This window comes from Varroa jacobsoni, unplaced genomic scaffold (assembly GCF_002532875.2).
Source record: "Varroa jacobsoni isolate VJ856 unplaced genomic scaffold, vjacob_1.0 scaffold_137, whole genome shotgun sequence".
NCBI classification, from domain to species: Eukaryota; Metazoa; Arthropoda; class Arachnida; order Mesostigmata; family Varroidae; genus Varroa; species Varroa jacobsoni.
In genome coordinates, this window is record NW_019213039.1 from 55328 (window position 1) to 78457 (window position 23130).

The following is a 23130-nucleotide window of genomic DNA, read 5'->3' on the forward strand; positions in this document are numbered from 1 at the left end:
TAACGGGCATTCTGTCGTCATATTATATCATAACATCGTTAATATTGCATACGTAAAATTGGTAGAATAAGGTGGACTGTCGATAGGATTACGACTTGTCATGTTCATGCAGTTGTCTGCTGGTCGCCAATCGCTAGCGTCATCGATACATGTCGATTTTTACATACAGACATACGCAAGCAATAGACATTGTATATCTTACAGATAGAGCTGTATTTATTAAACCAAGATGGCGGTCATATATATATATGTGTTGCACAATAACGCTAAAAGCAAATTTCATAAACATTGCAAAATATGACCGCTATCTAATTTCGTGAAAAAAACTGTTTACTGTTTTCGAAAAGCATTCTTAGCAAATAACGAGTCGTATACGAGCCCAGCTAACAGACGATTTGAGTTCTATGAGTAAAAGTATTTATATACTTTTTGTTTATATATCAACAAGTATCATGCCTCTTATCGTAGTCACACCATATTTTATTGTATCACGGCTTCTAATGTCATAGCAAGTTATGTCTACACTGGTAACATGTTCAAACACAATATTATAGATTACAACGAATATCTTATATTACCGTTTCCCTGCTAACATATTATTATATGGGAGGATATAGTATGTATATATATATACGGTATATATATCCTATGACGATATATATATAGATATGCATACTATATATCGTTATGGGAGTTCAAGCGTTGTATCGATGATTTTATCCTGGCGAACCTGCAGTCCAGTACACCCGAAACAGTTCTCATACGTTGCGTTTTTATATAAGGATCGCGTTGCTGAGATACAGCTAGAGTGTCCTTGTATTTCATTGCCGCTCCATATGATCCGTCTTGAGCGTGAATCCTGCAGATCTCTGTGGTCCCCGTTTCCGTAACATTCCTCTGCCTGTGCGATGCCCATTGGGCCAGCTGCTGGCTGTCTTTCGTAGCTCATCGCTCCATCAGCGTAGTAGCATATGAGCCCTCCACCAACCCTATTCTCTGCTGGTAATCCCGCACCTCGGCTGGCAGTACTAGCAGTGTCCACACTGCGCAAGGACCCCATCGCGTTGAGGGCCTAATACAATGTTGCCAGTCAGGCCGAGGCCAGAAGCAGACCCAGGCTGAACTCTTAGGTTTGATCACATTTGCCTGCGACCACGATCTGATCATCACACACCGCGACTTCAGCATGACGATTTGAGCTCCACATACCGTCCCACAGCCCTGTGCTACCAGGCAACATCGCATGATCTGCTCCGTTAATCGCATAGAATCCTTGCAGTGCCGCTGTTTTCTTGTGCCCCAGCACGGAAGTGCAATTTCAACCGGAATTATTCCATAATATCCGCAAGGTGAGTCTAAGATGGTTGTGACGACACGACAATGGTTTTTCGTCTTATAGAGCGAGTGAGCAATATATGTTACCTTCCGTACTGTGTATGCGATTAAGCGAGCGACGGTTGTGGTAAATGCAGCAATGGAGGCCATGACAAGCTTCTGCTACACAAGGATCCCATCCGGAGGAAAATGATACCTCCACTTGCAGAGCATAGTTGAGCTTCGTGCCTACCGGGGGGGGGGTCTAGCAGGGGATATGAAAGAAAGGGGGAAAACGACAATGTTCGGGAGGTTAAGGGAGATGGGCCTGATGCAATGGGGCACGCTACCGCTGACTATAGTACGCGCGGCAGAACGCCAAGATGGAGATAGAGCTCCTAGGCCCCACTTTCCGCGGATTTAGGTAAGAAACGGAAGAGAGGACGGGGGGCAAAAAGGGAAGGGAGGGCCGCAAGCAGCACCAGTGTAGCAGCAAAGTAACACGGGCAACAATAGTGTCACCCGTTCTTGCCAGCGTCAGCCACTACGCTGGCCATTCGGATGACCAGCAGATGGACCAACGTACGGTGGGCCGCTTTGACAACCGACGTCGGGAGGGACAGTGCAGGAAAAAGCGGAAAAAAGGTTCCTGCCACGGCCGCTAAGAAGGAATCTTTCTTTCTCTCTTGTGCCATCTTGATAGAAGAAAAGATTCACCCCAGCGTCGCGCGCTAAAGTGTCAGAGGACGTTGCTTCTGTACCCGTCGCGTGGTTATGTGCATCATGCTTGCCTTTAGAAGTTAAATCTATGTATATATTTCTTTGTACTGAAGCGAGAAAGACCCAGAGAGACGTTTTGTTTCGAAGACCTTCAACCAGACTGCCTGATAAATCTGGCAGTCTTTATTATCCCATGAGCCGCACCCACCGTACACTTTGACACCCACATGGACTCTGTATTTGTACAGTCAGATACGCACACATATACACACAGTCTTTGTAAACGGTCCACGTCGTTGCTCGCGAGCTCAGAGAACTCATTTCCATTTATGCCTGTTAGTATGTACTTATGTGTTACTGTATGTGTCCATGTTCGTACCTATGCCTATACGTGTAGTACACTTATATATGCACAGGATAAACAGCGTCTGGGCTAACCATTGAACAGGCATACATTGCCTCCTGATGTTCACCTAGCCTTCCTATCTCTTACGACTAACCCTCGTCACCGATGTAGTGACGGTTTTCGGAAGCATGCGTTGACAGCACACGCGCCGACATAGAGTTCGACGGCTCCAGGCCTTTGATAAAGTAGGGGTTTGCCAGTCGTGATGCTTGTCCAGCGAGGACCAACTTGGCCCGAGTCTTTGGTCCTTCCGCCAACAGTGGCTGAGACAGGGTCATCACTACGGCAGATGCCTCCACCGCCCCTCACTGTCTATCCCCGTCCACCGTCATCTGCTTACTTCTGTTTGTTTTTGTGGGCTGCTGGATGATCAGGGCCTGTTTTCAGGGTTCCGTAAGGATCAGGCCTTTGGCTTGGGATCTGGCGGTTGGATTGGTAGAGTTGTAATGGTAGTCGTAGTCCTAGCAGCCTGGGTGTGCAGCTAGCTGTTGCTCAATGAATGGGCGGAAGACGGCAAGAGGCTCGGCGGGGGGTGGACACCTTGGCAGCGAGTGGGTGGCATTCATCACTTGATCATGTGGATGGATCCGTTGGCTTTCCCTCCTTCGCTCTCACTGTTTCGGATTCTGGGTCCTAGCCTTGTACCTTTGCCTTCTCTTTCCTTCTATCTACTCTTCTCTTCTGCCGTGGGCCAGTTCTCCGCAACGATGACGACAACAACGGCCAACTTCGTTCACCCGTCCATTCCCGTCGTCTGTGTCCTTTCCCACCAACATTCTGTGTTTTGTGCTCTCTCCTTCTCTCGATGAAACCAGTGCCGATGCTGTGCGAGTTTTGCCAGTAGAGAAGGCCCGTCAACACCATTCGCCACTGGTACTGCCAACAAGGGGCGAAGTCTAGGCTCTCTTTCCTTGTTTTTCGTAAAGAACACCCATGGTTGCCAAGAAGTAAATGGAAAAGTTGCTGTAACTCTGTAGAACTGACATAAAGCTTTTCCCCCGTCTTTACGGCCCTCTCGCCCCGATCGCAGTGCCGGTGCAAAGCCGCAGCGCGGGTTCGTCCCTACCACCGTCACTGCTGCTATCGCCACTCGATTTGGTCGTCGAGCTCGTCGTACTGGCCGCGTGTATGGTGTTGCCGCCGAAATCGCCTATCATACCGCAGCCTGCACAGAGAAGCGCCGAACGTCGACCGCTACAGAAGACTCCAACCGACCGCAGCGCCCTCTTGCAGGCGCTCCTCTCTCAGCCTTCTTTCAACGATACAACCCTCTCCCCACTCAAAGGTTCTTTCCTCCCCTGGAACAGCCCGCGCGCATCCTTAGCGCTCGCTAGCCATCAAAGCCGCCGATCCTTCTGACTTGAAAGCAAAACACAAAATGGCGTTCGGCGTTATTGTGGCGACAGTGTTTTAACCTCCAGCGGTTCTCTCTAAACCGCCGTTGTTATATGGCTGCCCCTGCTGAACCAGCCAGCTAGCTGCTGGAAGTGTGGAGTCCCCCGGAGCACGAACTCCCACCCAGAATCTACCCCGGGTCATATCTTCCCAGAGCCTTCCCAGTGAATGTTTTCCTAAATTCTATACATTATCTAGGACATCCCGTTATTGCTGGTACTGAGAACCCCGCTCCGTGGTAACACACACGGGTTACCATTGCGCGCAACCCTGTTACCCGGCCGAAGGGCATTCCTTGCTACATTTGCCTTTTGTGAGAAGTCGTTTGCAGAGTTCCAATAGAGAAAAAGTGCGTTGTACCGATAAAAGTGGCGGCCGTGAAAGGGAGATCAAACCTTACATTCACCCCTCATTCTTTACTAACATATATGTATATATACATATATATATATGTATGTATGTGGTGTGAGCAAGAGTTGACGGAGTGAAAATAAAACAAGAGCAACAGAAAATATTAATGTATGCGTCTCTTTTATAGCCGAAGTGCAACGCGTGAATACTTCTTCAGCTACCGTAGCTGTGCAGTGACAATGCGTGCGCTATTGTGTTTTGTGAGTGATTCAATTGGAACTGTTACGCTACTAGTAGAGGATCTTGTTCGACCCATGGATTGTAACGATTTGCCGTGGCCGTAGGGTTTCTTCGACCTCTCTGACGGCAGGCAAGCCCTATTATACTAAGAGGATACCCAGTAGGAAAACTCGCTAGCAGGACTAAGTCGCCTGCACTGTGCCCGACCGTTTGGCCAACCCCCACTGTACAGGCCAAAGATGTGCTCCTTCAACAGCTTCTTTTTGAGGTGCTGCCTTGTTCTTATGGTTGCATTGGCCATTTGCACACGGTCAGCGACATCCCATGAAGCAGAACTTGCCACCCTGGAGAATGGAGGTATGTATGCGCTCTAACATCCCGAGCATAGAAAAACTGTACAACAGATGCATTTTCTGACACTGGTCAAACATTTTAGACGATGATTTCTCCAAAAAAATTATCTTAGGAAATCGGAAATGGTATAGATTGTCACACAATATAAACGGTTCTATCTGCAAGTTCAATTCCCTGAAATAACAGATATATGAAGAGACAATCCAGCTCGAGTTCGACATGCGAAACCATGCATGTGAGTCTGCTGCAATGGCATAGAAAAATAGAAAAAAAAATGAACCAAGATGTGCTGTAAGCTGTCAGCAGCTGATCTCACTCAAAGAACATCCACTCAAAGAGTTTAAATATCCCTGTACACTCCCGTTTGTTGATTATTGAACAATTTTTGCCATCTGTAAAAAAACAATCAATTTTTTTTATGTCGATCATATTATTCACTGTTAATATTTGTAAATAAATAAACCCGAATGATCAAAAGTAACGAGATCCGATAGTGGAGCACTGCTTCAGCTGTTCCCAAACGGTAGGGGCACTGTGTGTCAATCCTCTTGTAAGATCTACGTGCGAATGAGGTGCAGATGAAAACGTAGATCACCTTTGACGGTCGGAGAATTGATGCTCTGTCATCTCAACGTAATTTTGCTTTCATGTCCTTCTAATCAACTGTCGCTTGATTTTAGTTTAGTATTCAGGTTTCTCAGATGGGGGCTGATAGCATACTTACCTAGCATGACTGATTGATATTTAGAAAGTGCAAGCGTAGTTAGGGGGGTACCAATTAAATGAACACTGGATTGATGATGTGTTGTTATTTGCGGCAACTGCATAAGTAGTAATGGCTTGAGAAAATGGTTTGGATAAACACAGATAAGTGGAAGTGGCCAAGATATCTTGTCTCATTAATATCGACTTTAGGTTGCCGGAGTGATGAACTTCTATAAACTTTCTCCTGTAGAGGCGACAGTGAGCGCATAATGACCGAAGTTTATTACCGAAGTTCAGTTGCACAATGAATCGTTTTTATCGAATATGTATTCTTAGTCTAAAAGGATACAAAGAAAGAGCTAGTAGTTAACTTTACATCGTCAAAGTGACATGGCTGGCATAGCAATTTTGTTCCGTTGCTTGAAACACTATCTCAGGATTAGGTCACCTCACACTGAGAAACGTACGACTTTATACATTTGCGAAGTTAGCTGGCCATCTTGTAAAGCAAGTACATCTACTTGTCAACCTATTACGGCTGGCAAACATTATCGGAATCGCATTTCTTCGAAAACCGCCTACCATCCACTCGCTCCTCCAAGCTAGCCTATGAGACCTGTTCGACATCTCGAAATAGAAACCAATCGAATAATGGACTGTAGATATCAAAAGTAATGCAACGGGTCAAATATCACGGCCATCTTCAATATATATATATATATATATATATATATAGTACTAGCAAAGTAATGTAAGCTTAGTAATTTCAAAAAGTGTCTTCGGTCTGAATCACGACGCCCGTACTCGCGTTCGTTTCATCCTGCTGATGCAAGTTTCGTAGTCTAAATGTGTACGAATAAATTATAATCATCATAATAAGATTGGATGTTTTCTCAAACAACTACGAGATTTTAAGATGAATTCTATTCCTCTGACGGTTGACTACGCTCTTTCGGCCTGGTGGCAGGTTGGGAGAGCATGTTTATTTTAAGGCTTGCTAGTTATGACCAATCAAATGCGCTGTGCTCAGCGCCCAGACCCTTAAAAGAGGCCAACTGTTTTAACCACTGTTCCTAACGTGTCATTTTGCCTATCTGCTACACAATAGCGAGGTGATTCTCATGCAACCTAAATGGTAACGCGTTTACTTAACCACTCCAGACGGTGTAGCTTATTATCTCATAGATGACCGTCGCCTCAATATATTTCTATCAAAAGTCTCTTTTTTGAACTCGTAGCCAATTTGCTCGCTTACTTTCTGCACTGTTGATCGAACGAAAATGTGCGAGCAAAAAGGCATTGCCTGCCAGTGCAGCGACAAAAGGGCCTTTACGCTAGCCCAAATTTTCCTCGTTGCTCCGTCGCAGGAAGCTCCAGTTTTGCAGCTATCATCATCACCGTCAGTTGTATGTATTGTGCTTGAACTGTAGCACGACTGCCTGCCCTAATCCAGTTGCATCATCAGCAGGGAAAAAGCCGAAGGGCCGGTGAGGTCTCGCCGGCGGCGATCTGGCGATCTTCATTGCGCGTTTCCCTCGCAACAGGACGCGATTATAGAACTACGTGTCAGCAGAATGGTGGGGCGGCCTGGCCTCTAGGGAAAAAGCGGCATTTCGGCGAGGGATTTCCTCGGTCTAAAACGATAGCTACCATGAAAAGTGAACAGGAAAGGTGGCAAAATAGGACAGGGCAAACGGATAAATCGAGGCATATAGAAAAAAAATCCACTAAAGGTCAGGCAGACGCAGAGAACATCAAATAGAGAGGAACGTTGCGAAATAAAATTGGGTCTGCTGCAAAGCGATGAAGGTGAGTCAATGTACAGCGACGCCCATCAACACTGCCAGTATGGTTCTAATCATCGTCGTTGCAGTAGCATGGTTTTAAGCTTGCACCGCAACTATGGCTGCAGCTGCTAATTCTGTTATTACTACGAGTGCTGTGTCCGTCACCCCAGCATCTGCCTCCAGGAAGGTTGACGCTGTAGAGGGGACGACGCTGTGCTGTCGACATATGCTGCGTCAAGGGGATGCCCCAATTTCGTGTTGCATCGCTACACTTCATTAGAAAATCAGCAGAGGCAACACATACGTCTTGCTTTGGGGAATGGGCAGAAGTAGCAACCGCTGCTAGATCTTGTGCTGGCTGGGCCGTAGGGATACGATCTCATGGAGTTTTGGTTGAATAGGAAGACAGAATATAAGGGTCAAAAAAAGGATCAACGGAGTGAGAGAATGCTACCAGGAATATAGGGAAAATGATGTGAATTTCTAGACAGGATAGTTCTCGTATCACAATGAAATCGGCCAGCGAAGTTACAGTGTCGCCGCCCCCCGACCCTTCTTATTGCAGTTTTCTTTGGTCTACATGCTACCTCACAAATCCACTTTTATCCATGGCATACCTCGCTGCTAGAGCAGCGACCTCCACAAACAGACATTGCCTACGTAGGCTCTACTTTTCCGCGCCCGTCCGGAGTCTTTCGACTGCCGCGATATTACGTCCTCGCACAATATCGAGAGAAGAGATGAAAATGGAATCGCGTATGATCAAAGTGGCATATGGGAACCATCCAAAATGTGTGACCAATTGACGAACACATAAATACTGCCTGTGAGAGTACTAATTGAACGAAATCGTATTGCGGGTTTGTGGTAATCATGTCATTGAATGTAATCCCATACTCTAGATATTACAAGTATATGTTCCCTTTGCTAAGACAGTGACGACAGATGGACAGCAATCCGGAATATATCCGGACAATAACCGGAAACAACCATACAAAACCTAATATAAGTTTCTCGCAGGTGATGCAGTAAAAATTCTAGTTGAAATTTTTCCCGCTAACTTAGAGAGTTTTTCAGGCAGGCTCTCTGTCCATCCAAAAGTTGACCGACAAACTAACCGAGAGCCGAACTGTCGGCCAACCAGTCAGCCAGACCACAGATTTGGTTCCATCTGACTCTTCCGCCTCCTTAGAGGGAGAATGCCTTGCAGCAGTAAGCTTCTGTGTCTACTTACGCCGAGTGTGAGCCAATAGCACAAAACGGAAAACAGCCGGGATACGGCGGCGCGGTAGAACCCCAGATGAGACGTCACTAGACAGGACGAAGAGCGTCAATGAATTTTTATTTGCCTTTTCCAGACGAGCAGAAGACCTCACTTAGTTGTGGTGGTGCTGGTGCTGCTTATATTGTAGCTGCTAGACGTTTTCTTCGTTTGAGCTCCTCTGTCGTCCGTGCAGACGTGCGGTTGGGTCGCATGCCAGAAACCTATGCGCATACCGTTTGGCCGTTTGCGCGCCCATGTGGCTATATACAGAGGGATATATTTCTCTTCTTCCCAAGACTGAGAGCTGTGCGTGCTCGCGGTGGTATCTTTCGACGACTTACCTGCCATCGAATCGGATAAGGTATTCAGCAGTAACAATAATCGTACGGAAACGATGCCTACAGTTGTGACGAATGCCTCGCAGATGGACGAATGTGGAAGTTCGCGGTTTTTATAGAGGTCCACTCTGTGTTGCAAGGATCTACTTGCATTGAAAACTAGCGAAGTTCATAATCCTCTAGCCTGCCGCCTGCTGCTGCCATGTTCACGCTATGGATCCTGTCGCTACTATGGCCGATGCAGGCTCTGTCAGTTGCTGGCCGCGCGGTGATCAAATTATGCTGATTTAATTTCGTTTTCGTTGTCCTTCCCGCTACACACATTTGTAGCCACTCTGACGTGTTGGCCGTCTGAGCCTGCTGCGTCACAGTCGCTGAGCAGCGGCGCATTCGCTATGGTCAGTAAGTGGCAAAGTCGAGCAGTAGAAGAGGCTGATAACATCGATGCGTTTTTTCTACTGTTACTATTATTGACTTTAGCGTTGCTGCCAATCAGAACAATTCTACGCAGCGGTTTGTTAATTATAAATGAGTGACAGCACACACGTAGGCCACGGCACGCCAGGGGGTTCAGGTATGTACGTCGTCTTGAAAGACAGGTCGCGAGCCCTATACATTTACTACCTCACAAGCCACATGGTTACTCGATTTGCACCTCTAACGCAGCTAAGCAGCAGCATAAGTTCAACACAGAACAGAAGCAGGTGGGGTAGCTCATTAGATGAATGTTAACCGTGTGAAATTTGTAGTTGTGGTTGTTACCTCTACTTATGCTGATGCCGCCGTTCGGGCTGCCACGTATTCTTTTAAGATCCAATAAAATTCTGCCATAAGGAATTATCGGGGAGAGGAAGACATGGAACGTAATTTGCAACATTTCAAAGAAGAATTCTCAAGAGCGATATGCATTGGTACAGAAGCTGGTGAACCTCAACAAATGGAGTAATTTTTTGTAGGCTTGTATCGTTCTACTATCTAATAGGGTACATATACGAAGGTAATTACTGTATCGTGTTTCTTATGGGATAGGCGTTAATGGACAAGGTAACCGGCTCGAATGCGTAAATAGGTAGGATACGCGGTCTGATTCGCAGGCCCCATCGGTTGGCACGCTACGAGGCATGTGGTTTCCCACATTTCTACATTATACACGATTCGGGCTAATCATCATACTATATAGTTGTTTTTTATGATAGTAAGAAATGAAGATCACGGCAATTTATTTAAGATAAAGATGTAGTTAACGACGAGTAGTCTCTCTCATCAGCGCCAGACTACATCTGAACCTTAACATTTCCTTTTAAATTCTCAATTAACGTGGAGCGAATTATTTTCTACGAATATGTGTGTGTGTTTGCCTCCGCGTGCATAAGTTAGCCTCTAAAACAAATGCGTTTGTTACCTTTCCTGGTTCTAAGAACTGTGTTTGCAAAAACAGCAGCAAAGGTAACTCTCGGGGGTATCAAAAAAAGGAAACCATCGCCTCAGTCCTAGCCTTGCGACGTGACCGTGACCAGTTAGGTCAAGAGAGTTACTTGGATAGCTATAATCATTCATTATGTACGCCGCATTTATATACAATACCTCGCAGGGTAGAACAGCATTGATTGAGCTTACTAAGGAACAAGAAAACGGTATAGGGATAAAGTACGAAGATAATCAAAAGAGTTCTGGGATTAAAGTTGACATCGGGGGTCGAACATTAAAGACAATCACACGGAATAATCTCCCCTACTTTGTTGGTAATAGGCTTTTTCTTGCGTTACAAGGTTTAGGTCAAGTCACGCATTTACTCAAACGCAATGTGGGCTTCATATGCCCAGATCAGTGGTGCGTATGCGATAATCGCGAGGCCTCGTCACTGCTGTTTGTTACAGCATAGAGCTTTCTGCACGAGCCACGAGAGAGGACAATAGGCTGTAGTATCTACCGGAAACACCACAAACGTGTTTGTACACACATCAGCTATCGATGAAGCAGCATCCAAGATTGGAGGTTAGAATATGGTAGAATGCTGCGGAGTAGGGATATGTTGGTTGGATGATTTCGTACATCAAGATGACTTTATGTACCTCATCTTCACTTATCAGATTTCGGTAGACCAGACTAACTAAATTCATTAGTTGCTATTTTTTGTTACTGTCAAGTTTGTTTTGTGTAGCGGCTATTAAAATATATAAAGACCTTCATATACTGTGTTACCGTATATTTTTTACGAGCCAGTAACTGCAAACCGCGCCGTACGCACGTTCGTATTCTCTTTATTTTGACATTCGTACATACTGAACATAATTCGACTACTTGAAATTAGACAGTTATATGGCTTACGTGCTAGCCATACGTTAACAGGAATTTAAACGTATCTATCTATCTATCTATTGCCGCGCTGTTTTTGCCATACTGTAGTAATAGAACTGTTGTACTAGCACAAAAAGCTTCCTTCTGGAATAAATAACATTTTCTTTAAAAAGTGTGTTCTAGGAAATAACAAAAATATCCCTGATCTCTGTAATTGATATTAGTTCACGATCAAATGCAAATGGGGTTAGTGGATTTCCACTAAAATACTAATTAATATAATGCTTACTCAAGCAAATCAAATCTTCCGCGCCGCTTCATGTCCACGTCTGCGCGTCATTAGGTCGTCGCCCGTTTGAAATATTTGGAAATTAGAACATAAGGTGTGTCTAATTTATTTTAAACAATATAAAAAAGCAGACGACATTTTTGTTTTGATTATCTGAGATGTTCATTTGCATGAAAAGTATCTTTGATATGTATACTGTAACCGAATCGAGAGCGATAGCTAATGCCGATTCGTTCGAATAGGGTGCGACCGAGTGTTTGCACAACATTGTTGTTAGATAATAAGCCCTATGTGGTAACGGATTCAACAAACATGTGTAGCACTCACCATTATTCTTGTGTATTTTCTGTCATCTATTTTCTATTCATTGTAATATACCGTCATATTTACAAATCTAGAGATTCGAATCGAGTTTTTAGACGACCGAGATTAAGAAATTCGTAAGACGCTGTATATGATATATACTATCGTGTAAAAATATTTTTATATTTTTGTTCTATTTGTTCGTTTATCATTAAAAAAAATGCTACTGTTTACCTAAAGAAGTGGCGGGTGAGTGAATACCATCGCACCATTTACGTACATAATATCAGAAAATCAGATGATATCATGTACAAAAGTGGCTGAACGCATCGAGCGTATGATCTATCTGTACATTAAACCATAACCACCATGTACTTCCATTATATATATATATATATATTTATAAAAAAACTCCGCACATTTTTTCATTTCTACTATCCACTGCCTCTTGCCATCGCCTATACATAGCGCAATATAGAAATGTATAGAAGGATCTTTATTGACATTTTTTGTATCATTAATCAACAACCGGCATGCGTGCATACTATCAACAAATAGAAGACGACGCGGAAGAAATCGCCACCGATTGTGGTTTGTCCTCAGCCTGTTAGTACTATATCTGAATGACAGAACGTTAGCTAGCGAAACCTCTTCGTCCATTGCGCGAGCCTTGTTACCCGTTAGTTGCACTAGTCCTATTATGCTTTTTTTAGGCACAAGAAGACAACGGAAAATCTATAAACGCTGTCGGTCATTCCGAACTCAATCAACAAAAATCATGTAACGGGTTGCCATCTACCGTCGTGACGGCACTCTTTTCCACGGCCTGTTTGTTCCAGGGGCGAGGAACGGCGGAGAAGGCCGGGGAGGGCAATCGTGCGCTGTCTTGTTCTTTCTGGTCGAAGTCAATGGCGCTTGCTTCAAAGATCTGCGGGAAATGAATCCTATTAGACTTTTCCACTTTGTCTGTTTGTTTGTCTGCTCACATATCGTTGCCACCCGACAAAACCACTCATGATATATATTTGGTATATGTAGGACACAAATATTAAACTTTACTGCCATCTGATACTGTGGGCATTATCGCAAAATATATTAACATAGGATATGAGTCAATTCTTCTCACACTTGCTCAGCAAGCAACGAGTGTGCCGATATATCCCATTCCGCGCATGCTTGGATGAAAACGTTTGGCCGAAATGAATCCACCGCCTATTTCATGCTAGTCAAAGGGGTAGCGTAGTGTCTATGTGACAGAGCTGTGTCGATGTGACAGAAAAATGACGAAAGCCATAGCCGAATTAAGGGCATGTATGCGTATCAGGCGTCTGCGGGCCACAGGCCTTGTCCGTATGTACATATAGAGGAACTATGGTCATGGCTAGAGTAGGCCAGTTGGTAGCGGTCGGTTGAAGCCGACGGCGATTTGAAAGAAAAGAGGACAAGGTCTGAGGAATAGTTAGACTTGAGGCTTTTGGGGCTAAGTTCTGGATAAGGCAACGCAAACGAAGAAAAGAGTGTCGAAGATGCAAAGCAACTAACGGGAGAGAGAGACTGGAAATAATCTAGAGTTGCTCGCTTGGAGTTATGGTTTAACTTCACGTTGTCGGCTGTAAAGGAAAAGATGTCGTTGGCATGATGACGGCCCTCGATGGCCAATAGATGGCCAACACCCATCTTTGAGATATTCAATCTATAGCAGATACACGCTGACGGTAAACGAAGGCGAAGTAAAGATAGTAGAAGAAACTTCACGACAAACAGACAAGACAGTGTCATTGTATATAGCAAGCGAGTAAACATACAACGCCCCGACCTCTTCTAGTGCAGCGGCATACCTCTAATTGCATATCTTCCAGGCTATAACAGTAGCACCATCAGTAGCAGTAGAAGTCTATAACAGCGGCAATCGCGATGACCAGTTAGTGCCTTCTTTTGAAGAGAGCAGTAAGTTCAATGGGAGGGAAGTGGCGTTAAGGAACTCAAGGGACAGAGCGCACCCGAGGGGTTTGATTGGGAAAAACTTGAGAGGTGTAGTTTCTGCGGGACTTACGAAGCCTAACCTCGGCAGTTTCTGTTCCTGTGGGAGGTCTCTGGGTAGTACGGGGCAGCTCGGAATGATGCCGGACGCTGCCGGTTCCGGGGCTCTTTATCAGACACATCAATACACGAAGCCAACAGCAATGTAGAGGAGTATTGTTGTCGACGGGATGCGCTGCAGCAGAAACGCTGGGTCCCCGTCTTCGTTCTGCTTTGGTCCGGTCTCAGCAGCTGCCGCCGTCGCTACGACTGCCATCGCCTTTCGTCGGTCGTCTTTCATCTTTTCGTTGTGCTGATGCTTTCGTTCATTGCCAGATATTTCGCGCAGACTGAAGAACTAAGAGCGGCAGCCGCGCCTTGGCTAAACTCCGAAGCGAGGGGGAGCTGCCGAGCCTACGAGTCTCGAGATCCTTCGCCTGCTAGCCGGTCGGCTAGTCGATCAGCCAGCAATGCCTGCGCCGGAACAGAAACTAGTAGAACCCCGGCGGGATGAGACTGGCAGCTTTAGCTGCCGTACTTTGGGTAGAGGTGCTTGGACGCATCGGTATCAAAGGGGGCAAAAAGGAAACTGGAGAGGGGGAGGGGACGATGAGGAAGAACTGTAGGAACGCCACTGCCTTTGTAGTGGTGGTAAGACCCACCAAAGGCTCTTCTCACTTGTCATTGATACGGTCCGCGAGTGATGGCTTCCGAAAAGGATCCGAACGGCAGAACGACAAACACACGCACAACGGTAAAGTCACCGCTAGCAGTAGCAGCAGCAGCAGCAGCAAGGCCAGCGGAACAAGGGCATAACGCGGCCAATGTTGTCAACCAACGAGTTTGCTTTACTGATTGAAAATAGTGTTCGCTATACTGTTAAGGCTGCCGCTGATAGTAATGGTGCCAGGGGTGCTGCTCGGCGCTGGCAGGGGAGCGCAGCTTGTAGACGGCGTATTTCACAGGAACCAGTGACATTTATATTGGAGATAGAGGCGAACGGGGGAGGAGGCTATCGAGGGTTGTGCGGTTGGCTTGTGAAGTTCGAAGTCCGCGCAAATGGGAAATCTACAATGGTTACTAGCGACGGCCGCTGCTGCTACTGAGATCCTCAAATGGCCGTTTTGGTAGTTATAGTGATATAGGGGCAGAAGTAGTAGTTTAGTTCTACTATGGCAAGCGATATTGACAGAGATTTAATTGAAAGTGCTTAGTGCACCAGAGCGCCCACGAATTGACTTCTTCATTGGTGGAAAATACTTAAATTTATCTGCTTTTTTTGTTGGAGTGCTCTCAGGAAAAGATATAGAAAAGAAACGAGTACACCGATAAACGCATAGCTCACTTATGTAATTTCTCTCCCTTTACATACTGAGGCTATTTTGTTTTCGAGTTGAGATTGAGAATAGTCACATCAGAGCCTGATGCAGTCAATTGTTCTCATTGCGGGCTAGAGCGACAGTTGGTCGGAAGTTTTTATCGAAAGCCCTTAATTTTACAACAATGATCATACTATAATAAGACGTTGTGCGATACACGACCGATCAGAAAAGCGTTCGCCAAATAAGCTGGATAGCAACGGGCACGACAGCACAATGGGACTCTAGCTCACTTTTGAATTTACTCGTTATTAACACTAAATAATTAGATGGCATACTTTCATTTATGAATGACTTCCTTAGAATGGTTCAGAAGGGGACAAGAGAAATATCGCTTACATCGTATCTATGATGTTCTTTACTACCTTGCACACGTACGCTGCCACACACTAAGGAACAACAGAACCTGCTCCACTAAAGCAGGCCTTTGACAATTCAAACATTGTTTTTATCCTATTACCTATCTAAAATCAAAGGCTCAAAATCTTTAACTTAGTGTCAGGGTATATAGCAAATATATATCGTTAGATAAATACACTGTGGAATGTTTGGCTATGATTCTACTCCATTAGTTATCAACGCTCTGGGGTTCTTTTAAGGTGTTTAGTGAAATTTCCATGGCTGTATGTCATGCCCCATTGGATAGGTTTGCATGAAATCTTCTGTCCGGTTCGAAATGCTATAGCAGCTTCTTGATCATGTTCTACTATGTCATTTAAGAGAACTGTGTAGGTAAGGTCCATTTGCAGACAAAAGGACGTGGTCTTATAAGTTGGTCGAATGTCCCTGCTGAAAATGTCAGCCGGACAAGCTTAGCTCTGCCCAATCGATGACTTCAGCATTGGACCCGTGTTAAATTTTGGGAAGACTAAGCTTCTTTTCAATCTAAACCACATGCTGCAATTCAGCTTGAATGTGTACGTCGTCCATAGACGTGCTCGCTGTCTGTTGGTTGATTCGGCCGATCAAATCACCTTTGGAGACAAGAATTGATAACACTTTTGCTGCCAAGCAACAATCGTACATTATGTGACAATATTAATGATTAAGATCAATTGACGTTTATACAATATTACGTTTATTCGATTCGTCCAAGTGCGGAACGCTGCGAATCAAGGGATGAATAACGGGTGACAAAACCAAGTGTCCATTGAAATATAGTATTACTGATACAAAACAGATTAGGTTTGAATTTTACCGGTCAAATCTTACAATGACTATTGTACTATAGTATAACACAAGCATTTTTCTTCCAATGAAATATGCAATCGACTCAAAAGATATTCTGCTCCCTCGCCAGGGCCTATCTAATCTAATCAATTACTCCACAGTTGGCTGAAGGACAAAAGGAAATTACAAGTACAGGCAGTTTCATATTGAATCACTGTTACCTTTCACACGTACGGCTGTTCCTCATCCTTGATGCGCCTTCCTACTCAAAAAACTATGGTAGGCCCTACCTACCTACTGACGCATGCCGTAGTGCTCAGATGGGTACAGAATTCACATGGTCGCTCTGCAACGACATCTAGTCTTTACGTGCAAATGAAGTGTCCGTCTTGAGGCTTACCTGCTTCTTTAGCAGTTTGTGCAATCCTCCAGCCGGTCTTCAGCTTCAGAGAGGTACAGATCTTGTTCGTTTCGCATGGGGCTACGACCCAGCAACATTTAACGAGCGTTTAGGACTCACATGTACTTAGACACAGACATACGCAGATACACCGTGTGGGCAATGACGCGCGTATTGTTATTGCCTCCTGTGTGCTATAGGCTTTAGAATCCACCTTGCTTTACTCGTAAGTCGCGTCCCATCGGGTTTTCCGATGAAATACCCTTTGGGTTTACCGCAGCGGTATGTGTCCATTTCACCGGACTGCGTCGTGGTTGTGCTACACTATTACCACGACTGCTCTTTATCCGTCTCTGGCTATTTCAGTTTACTATTCGCTGCGGCGACTATCGCTACTTTGACAGCTTCTGTTGTATGTCCATGGCATCCCTTTGCCTGCTTGCTGCGTAATCATTGCAAATGAGACCCACTCGTCATTGTTCCATTATACTAGACCCGACATTTGTCTTCATGCAAGAACCTGTACCATACACTTGCGGCTTTCCTTGGTAGCATCCGTCCGCGAACCTATCCATACGCGTTCGTAGTTTTCGACCACCGAACCTACACACAATGTACATACAGCACAGCCTGTGCGTGCACGCGTCTTTCTCTACACCTCCATTTACCTAGCTGCTTCTGCTACTATATTTTGTTAATATACCTATAACAGAATACGGGCTCGTCCGCGAATCACACAGTCGCCGCGAAAGTATATTGCCGTCACAGATCTGTACTATAGGCATGTCTGCGCCGTCGCCATCCTCCGTCCAGCGTAAAGTTAGCCTTGACTGTCTATCCCAGCCATTACGCAAAGACAGGAAATTGTAGAAGTCTTTCGACATTCGTGCTGCCCCGGGTGGGCATCGGACATTGGAGAGCATTTTCGCGGAAACAACGAACATACTTTGCCTGTTCGTCGCTAATCGTGTCCAACAGTGGAAAACCGGAAGGGAGTTGCAGGTCCAGACTATGTAAGTGGTTTCTTCGTGCTATTGCAGAGTCATGCCGAAGCAAGGAGGAAGCCTCAAGGCGGAAAACGGAGTGGTAACCAGCAACGATTCCAATCGAGGAAGCCGGCTATCGCACGATGGCATCTTCCGACGCCGTAATGAACATTATCCCTATATAATATAATGGTCTTGTCGTCCTTTCCGTCTACCCCGAACTGAAGTCTTTATAGGACTGTTCATTTGGGAGCGTCTGACATGGAACAACTGCTGCGTCCTTAGCGTAGCACTAGCTTTCGTTGGACGTCTAGCTCATGATTACCTCATGTCTCCCTATCGTCTATAACCTAGATAATCCCCTTGTCCTATACGACCTGAACTTCCCAGAGACCGTTGGCCTTGTCGGCGACTTGTTATGTTCTCTCCCGACCGATTGCTCGTAATCATGGGCAAAAATGCTCGCTTTGCTTGAACAGAGGTAAATAAGCGCATTTCAGCTGGCGGGCAGTATTGGCGACAGGACGGCGTTGAATACCGATCGCTAGGTGTCACCCGCTATAGCATATACAGACCGCAGTAAACTCTAAAAGCTTAATCAGCTATAGAACGAGAGGAGCAAACGATGCTCTCTCGTGTCAAATCACCGACAACGAAGTCGGGTCGCGGTAGAGTCGAGTTCTAGACATGGAGTAGTGGTAGTATACGAATGCTGACGTAAACATGATCGACCAATAGCGTTTCGATTTAGCCTAGGCCAAAACCGGCCCTACTAGGACTAGGCCACCCACTGCCGCTTTGCCCACATAATTTTGTATGCCCCATGGCGCCACTCGCCTGCACGCATGACACGCGTAGAACACAGCCACTATTAATTCCATATAAAGAAGATAAGATATGTACGGATAATGGATGACTGGCCGATACTGTTGCCGTTTCTTCTAACGCGAGCGGTGCTGCGAATACACGCGCTTTCTATTGCTGCGGCCGGAATCACGCCGAAAATGTGACAGAAATGAATAGTGATAATGAAAAAGAAGAAATGCGTTGCTGCGCAAAGGAGAGGGAGAAATTATATATATATATATATATATATATATATATATTTGCTAGGGAATCGCCAGTCAGCAGCAATGCGCACTGCTCAGATAGCACAACCGACACTAACGGCCTTCCTGAGCGAGCGGCATAATAGCGCATCTGATGGAGTACAAGTGATGGGCCATGCAGCTCGTCCACGGTCAGGCGACATAGAATCAATGAAGGCCACAGCAGGCGACACCAAAGAGCTTCTTATCCAAGAATCCAGTGTAGATGCGCAGGACTGAAACTTAGTGCATCTGGCAGTCGTTAGCGAAGCTTCCAAAGGAAATATGTCACAATTCGGATGGCTAAGGCTTCAGCTGTGAAGTCTGCCTTTTCCCGCGCTTCGAATCGGGTTATCACGGAGATACGGTAGGCAGAAGGAACGATGAGGGCGGCTCCAAGGGCCGTTGCAATAGCGGCTTGAATGGCCATCACAGCAAAGACCTAACTAAGGAAAGGCTTTGACAGGGTTCCTGTTTTCCTTTAGTGTCTGCTTCAAAATAGACCACTATGCCACGCTACTACCCATGTTGACGCCTTAGGCACTATGTGCTGGCCTGACTAGCCGCTGGTCATCACCCACCAAAGTCTCTGCCGTAACCAAGGGCCTGGCCAAGTTGGTTAGATCAGCAGCTGGTTGCACATAATTTTGACAGATTCAGTCGAAGCGGACTGGAAAGATAAGTTCCGGAAAAGCGACTGCCACTGAGGGATAGGCCGTTTTCTTTGCAAAAAAAAAAACGAGGAAGGGGAGGAATTGGGAGAAGGGTGATAGAATGTTAGATAGGGAAGCCGCATTGCGTATGAAAAGCGTTACGGGGACCGTGATGCCGTCACATCTTTTTCCCCTTTCAAGCTGTTGCTGGTGCTGTTGTCAATATGACCGTTTTCATAACCAGTGGTGCTCGACTATATCAGCGGCGGTATCAACATCATCTATGACAGCAGAGCCATAGCTCCAGCAGGCTATTGTAACCACACCCCTTAGACCGTTCTCCATTAGGTGAGAATAACACTTCCTGCTTGCAGCATCAACAGCAGCAAATTACGGCGACAGATGAAGTAAGCCATGGTTGTAGGCCGCTATCCTCTAGCAACCTCTTTTGCAAACCGTATTGGGTCTGTTAGTTACATCAACGTGCCGACAGTCGTACATACATCGAGAACAATAAAAGCAGCATCAAAGACAGTAGAAGTAGCAACGGACGGTGCCTCGAGTAAAATCTTCAGCGAACTACTTCACTTGTTAGCAACAAGATCACTGGCCATACCAATGAATACATGTACAGTGGTGCGAGCACAGTTCGGTGGCATGTGATACACCGCATCTGCGGCCAGCTGTCGTTATTGTTGATGGGCATCCCTTCATTAAACACAAGCCACATAAAATATGGCAGATGTAAAATATTACAAAGTAGCTTCGTTGCATGCATAGAAAGCGCGTTATTCCCGTGTTGTTGTCTACATTACGTAGCCGCTGTGTCTGCATTAGCGTGTTATGCATTGCCCTGGATTAGAGCAGGCTGTAGGCGAGCTGGCATACATTGTATTGGACGGTATACCTACTATAAAGTCATACGATGTGTAAGCCCTTGTTCCCAATAGGTTGCAGGAACCATATAATCATGTAGAACGTAACGTAACGTTTGTGGAACTCATTTCACTATCGTATATGCTACCTTCGGAGTTTCGTATCAAGCCCGATACAATGCACAAAAACTTGGTAAAGCTTTTTGGCTGTCTGCGGATGATGCCATGTAGTTGAAGCAATCGAAATTATTTGACGTCGCCACTTCACCGTCCGAGGCACGTCAGACCCCTTGAGGTCATTCTACGCTTTTACTGTGTTCTTCGTGACGAGTAAACGCATTGTGGTAATGACTCATTAGCAGTGTTTCTTCCTAGGAACTAGAATCAAAGTTGAGACGTATGTACATTTATATGCTTCATATTTATGTCTTTTGAATAATGTTTATATATAGCTCGATCCCTCTGTTACCTTTTAGACCGGAGACGAAGGTGCCAAGCCTAATTCGGCCATTAAAAACCGCCGACAATCGAAAGGGTTTCCAACGAACTAGATCAATAAATTCTTTCAATCATGGTCAAATATAAACGTACGTTCATAGCGAGAAAATTTCTGTTTGGCAGTTCCAGAGCCTTGCGGAGGATCCTTTACATGTTTACAACGAGTTCAAGGTCACAAACAGCCGCTGAAGTTAACGACAGACTGTAGGACAAACAGCGTTTGTTTTGCGGGCTGGTCACTTGCCTCCAGAAAAACTGTTGCTTACATTGTTTAATCCACACAGAAACAGTGAACAACGGCCCCCGTAACAATCGGCCACACCCGTCAATGTCTTACTGTATCCACGCTTAATAGGACTATTACGACTCCGTTACACATCTAAGGATGTGAACTCTTATAGAAGACTCTGGTTTCCCATCACGCTCACTTCACACTAGATGGGAGCGGACGAAGGCCTGTAATTTTTGACATTTTATTTAGCTTATTTATCTACTCCAACCTTTAGGAGATATCTAGTGGACAAACCAAAATGGACGAGATGTGATCGTTCAAACAATGATTAATCGCCTTGATTTGTTTTCTTCTTATTTACTCTTTATGTGGGCTCTTTTCATGCATCAAAATAAATAGGGGCATTGTAAGCCCGATACAAAATGTGCCGTTTAACAGAATGCATTACAGATGACATTAGAATGTATACACGTCGTGCATTCGTACATTTGTCTTAGCTCTGCTGATATATACATAAATTTGAAACGGTTTTTACTCGGTAGTAAGGTACTGATGATGCTCCGCCAAACGAAAATCTTGAACCGCTCTGACAGAACGACTTACAAGCCCGCTTCCATGTATTATACCTTGTCCGCTTTTTCTTTTTTCTTTTTTTTTTATTAGACATCGAATTTTAATGGGGCATCTGGAAATAACGCCGTGCGCAGACATGTTTGCCACCTATATGTTTATTTTGCGCAATTTATTTCTATAAGGTTTCCACTTGTTGGCTAGCAGTAAACTTCCGCCGAAACGACCAGAATCTTACGCCTGCACCTGTGTAGGGTAATGCTTACCCAGTTTCTTGACAACTTTTCCAAATAGACGGCCACAGTAGTACCTGTAACACTGATATTTCTATCGCTTCTGACCATACCTGAATCGTTTATTTGAGCACTACAAAATCATTTCTACAACTATATATATATATATATATATATATATATATTAATGTGTATTCTATCTGAACACAGTAGTAGCAGACGACGTTTCTTTATTATAACTGGACAGGAATGGAGTGCATTTGCAAAACCTGCGGGCAGCGCCAGCGGGCAGCGCCAGTGGGCAGCGCCAGCGGGCTAGTTGGCATGGCGAAAATAGGCTTTCCTCTATGTAGAGCGTTCGTTATTGAGTGGGCTTGCATTCAATCTGTATACGTCTTACCGACGTCGACTATATGGCGTGTTTCTACATACAGAAGAATGGTGAAGGATGCGGACCAATTGTGTGTATTACATCATTTATTATGCTTGTTGTCTATGAAATGGTTGGTTTATACATAGGAGTTGATCTGAGCTTGTATGAAAAATTTTTCTTGACAGAAAGACGTACTGAAGCAAACACAGATGGATAGAGGTGGGTAAAGAAGCAATTCGAATTAGTGTAACATTATTAGCTAGGACTATTGACAAACTAGTTCATCATTGAATTAAATGAACCTGAGTCAAAGCGAATAGCGGTTGTCATCATAGTAAGAAAAAGAAATAACATTCATTTAAATATCCTATTTCTAGAAACTTTTATCCGTATCCTATTATTTAGCAATCATCCAGTATTTCTGCTTTCCATGGATCGAATACTCGATATACTTTGGCTTCCTGGGAAATTATTTCACTTTAATTTCCCTTAATTCCGTTAGAAGTAAAAATTTTTGGCGCGAAGACCATTTCACTTCGGGCCTATTTAGCATCATGCAGCGTGCTCCTGTGCTTCAAGTGGCCACATATAAGCACAGCTACGCCGTTTTACACAAGCCATATTCAGCACAAACTTGATTTTTTGAAGGATACACACTCTAAATGGCCTTACGTTCAACGTCGCCGCCATCGTATTCGTTCGTTTTTCGTTGTTCGTGCGCGAAAGTTTCGCTTGGCTGCACCAGCCAATGTCACCAGTCAAATTGTTTCTTAAGTGTGTTTTCATTCGTATTTGTTTATTTAATGGGAGCCACTTCGCCAGCTACTGTCTGTTTGACCTTTTATTGCTACAATTGCAACAACTACGATAGTGATTCCAATATAACTTAT

At 44.9% G+C, this 23130-nt stretch overlaps 1 protein-coding gene across 1 annotated transcript in view; it reads left to right on the forward strand.

The window, feature by feature from the left end:
* The first annotated feature begins 222 nt into the window (after positions 1–222).
* The window catches only part of LOC111268547 (hemicentin-1), a 151294-nt gene continuing 128386 nt past the window's right edge, over positions 223–23130 (forward strand). Inside the window, exons 1-2 of the mRNA XM_086971737.1 lie at positions 223–1349; positions 4374–4783. Coding sequence (XP_086827863.1) covers positions 4666–4783 — 118 coding nt within the window. The 5' untranslated portion in view covers positions 223–1349; positions 4374–4665. The remainder of the gene's footprint in view (positions 1350–4373; positions 4784–23130) is intronic.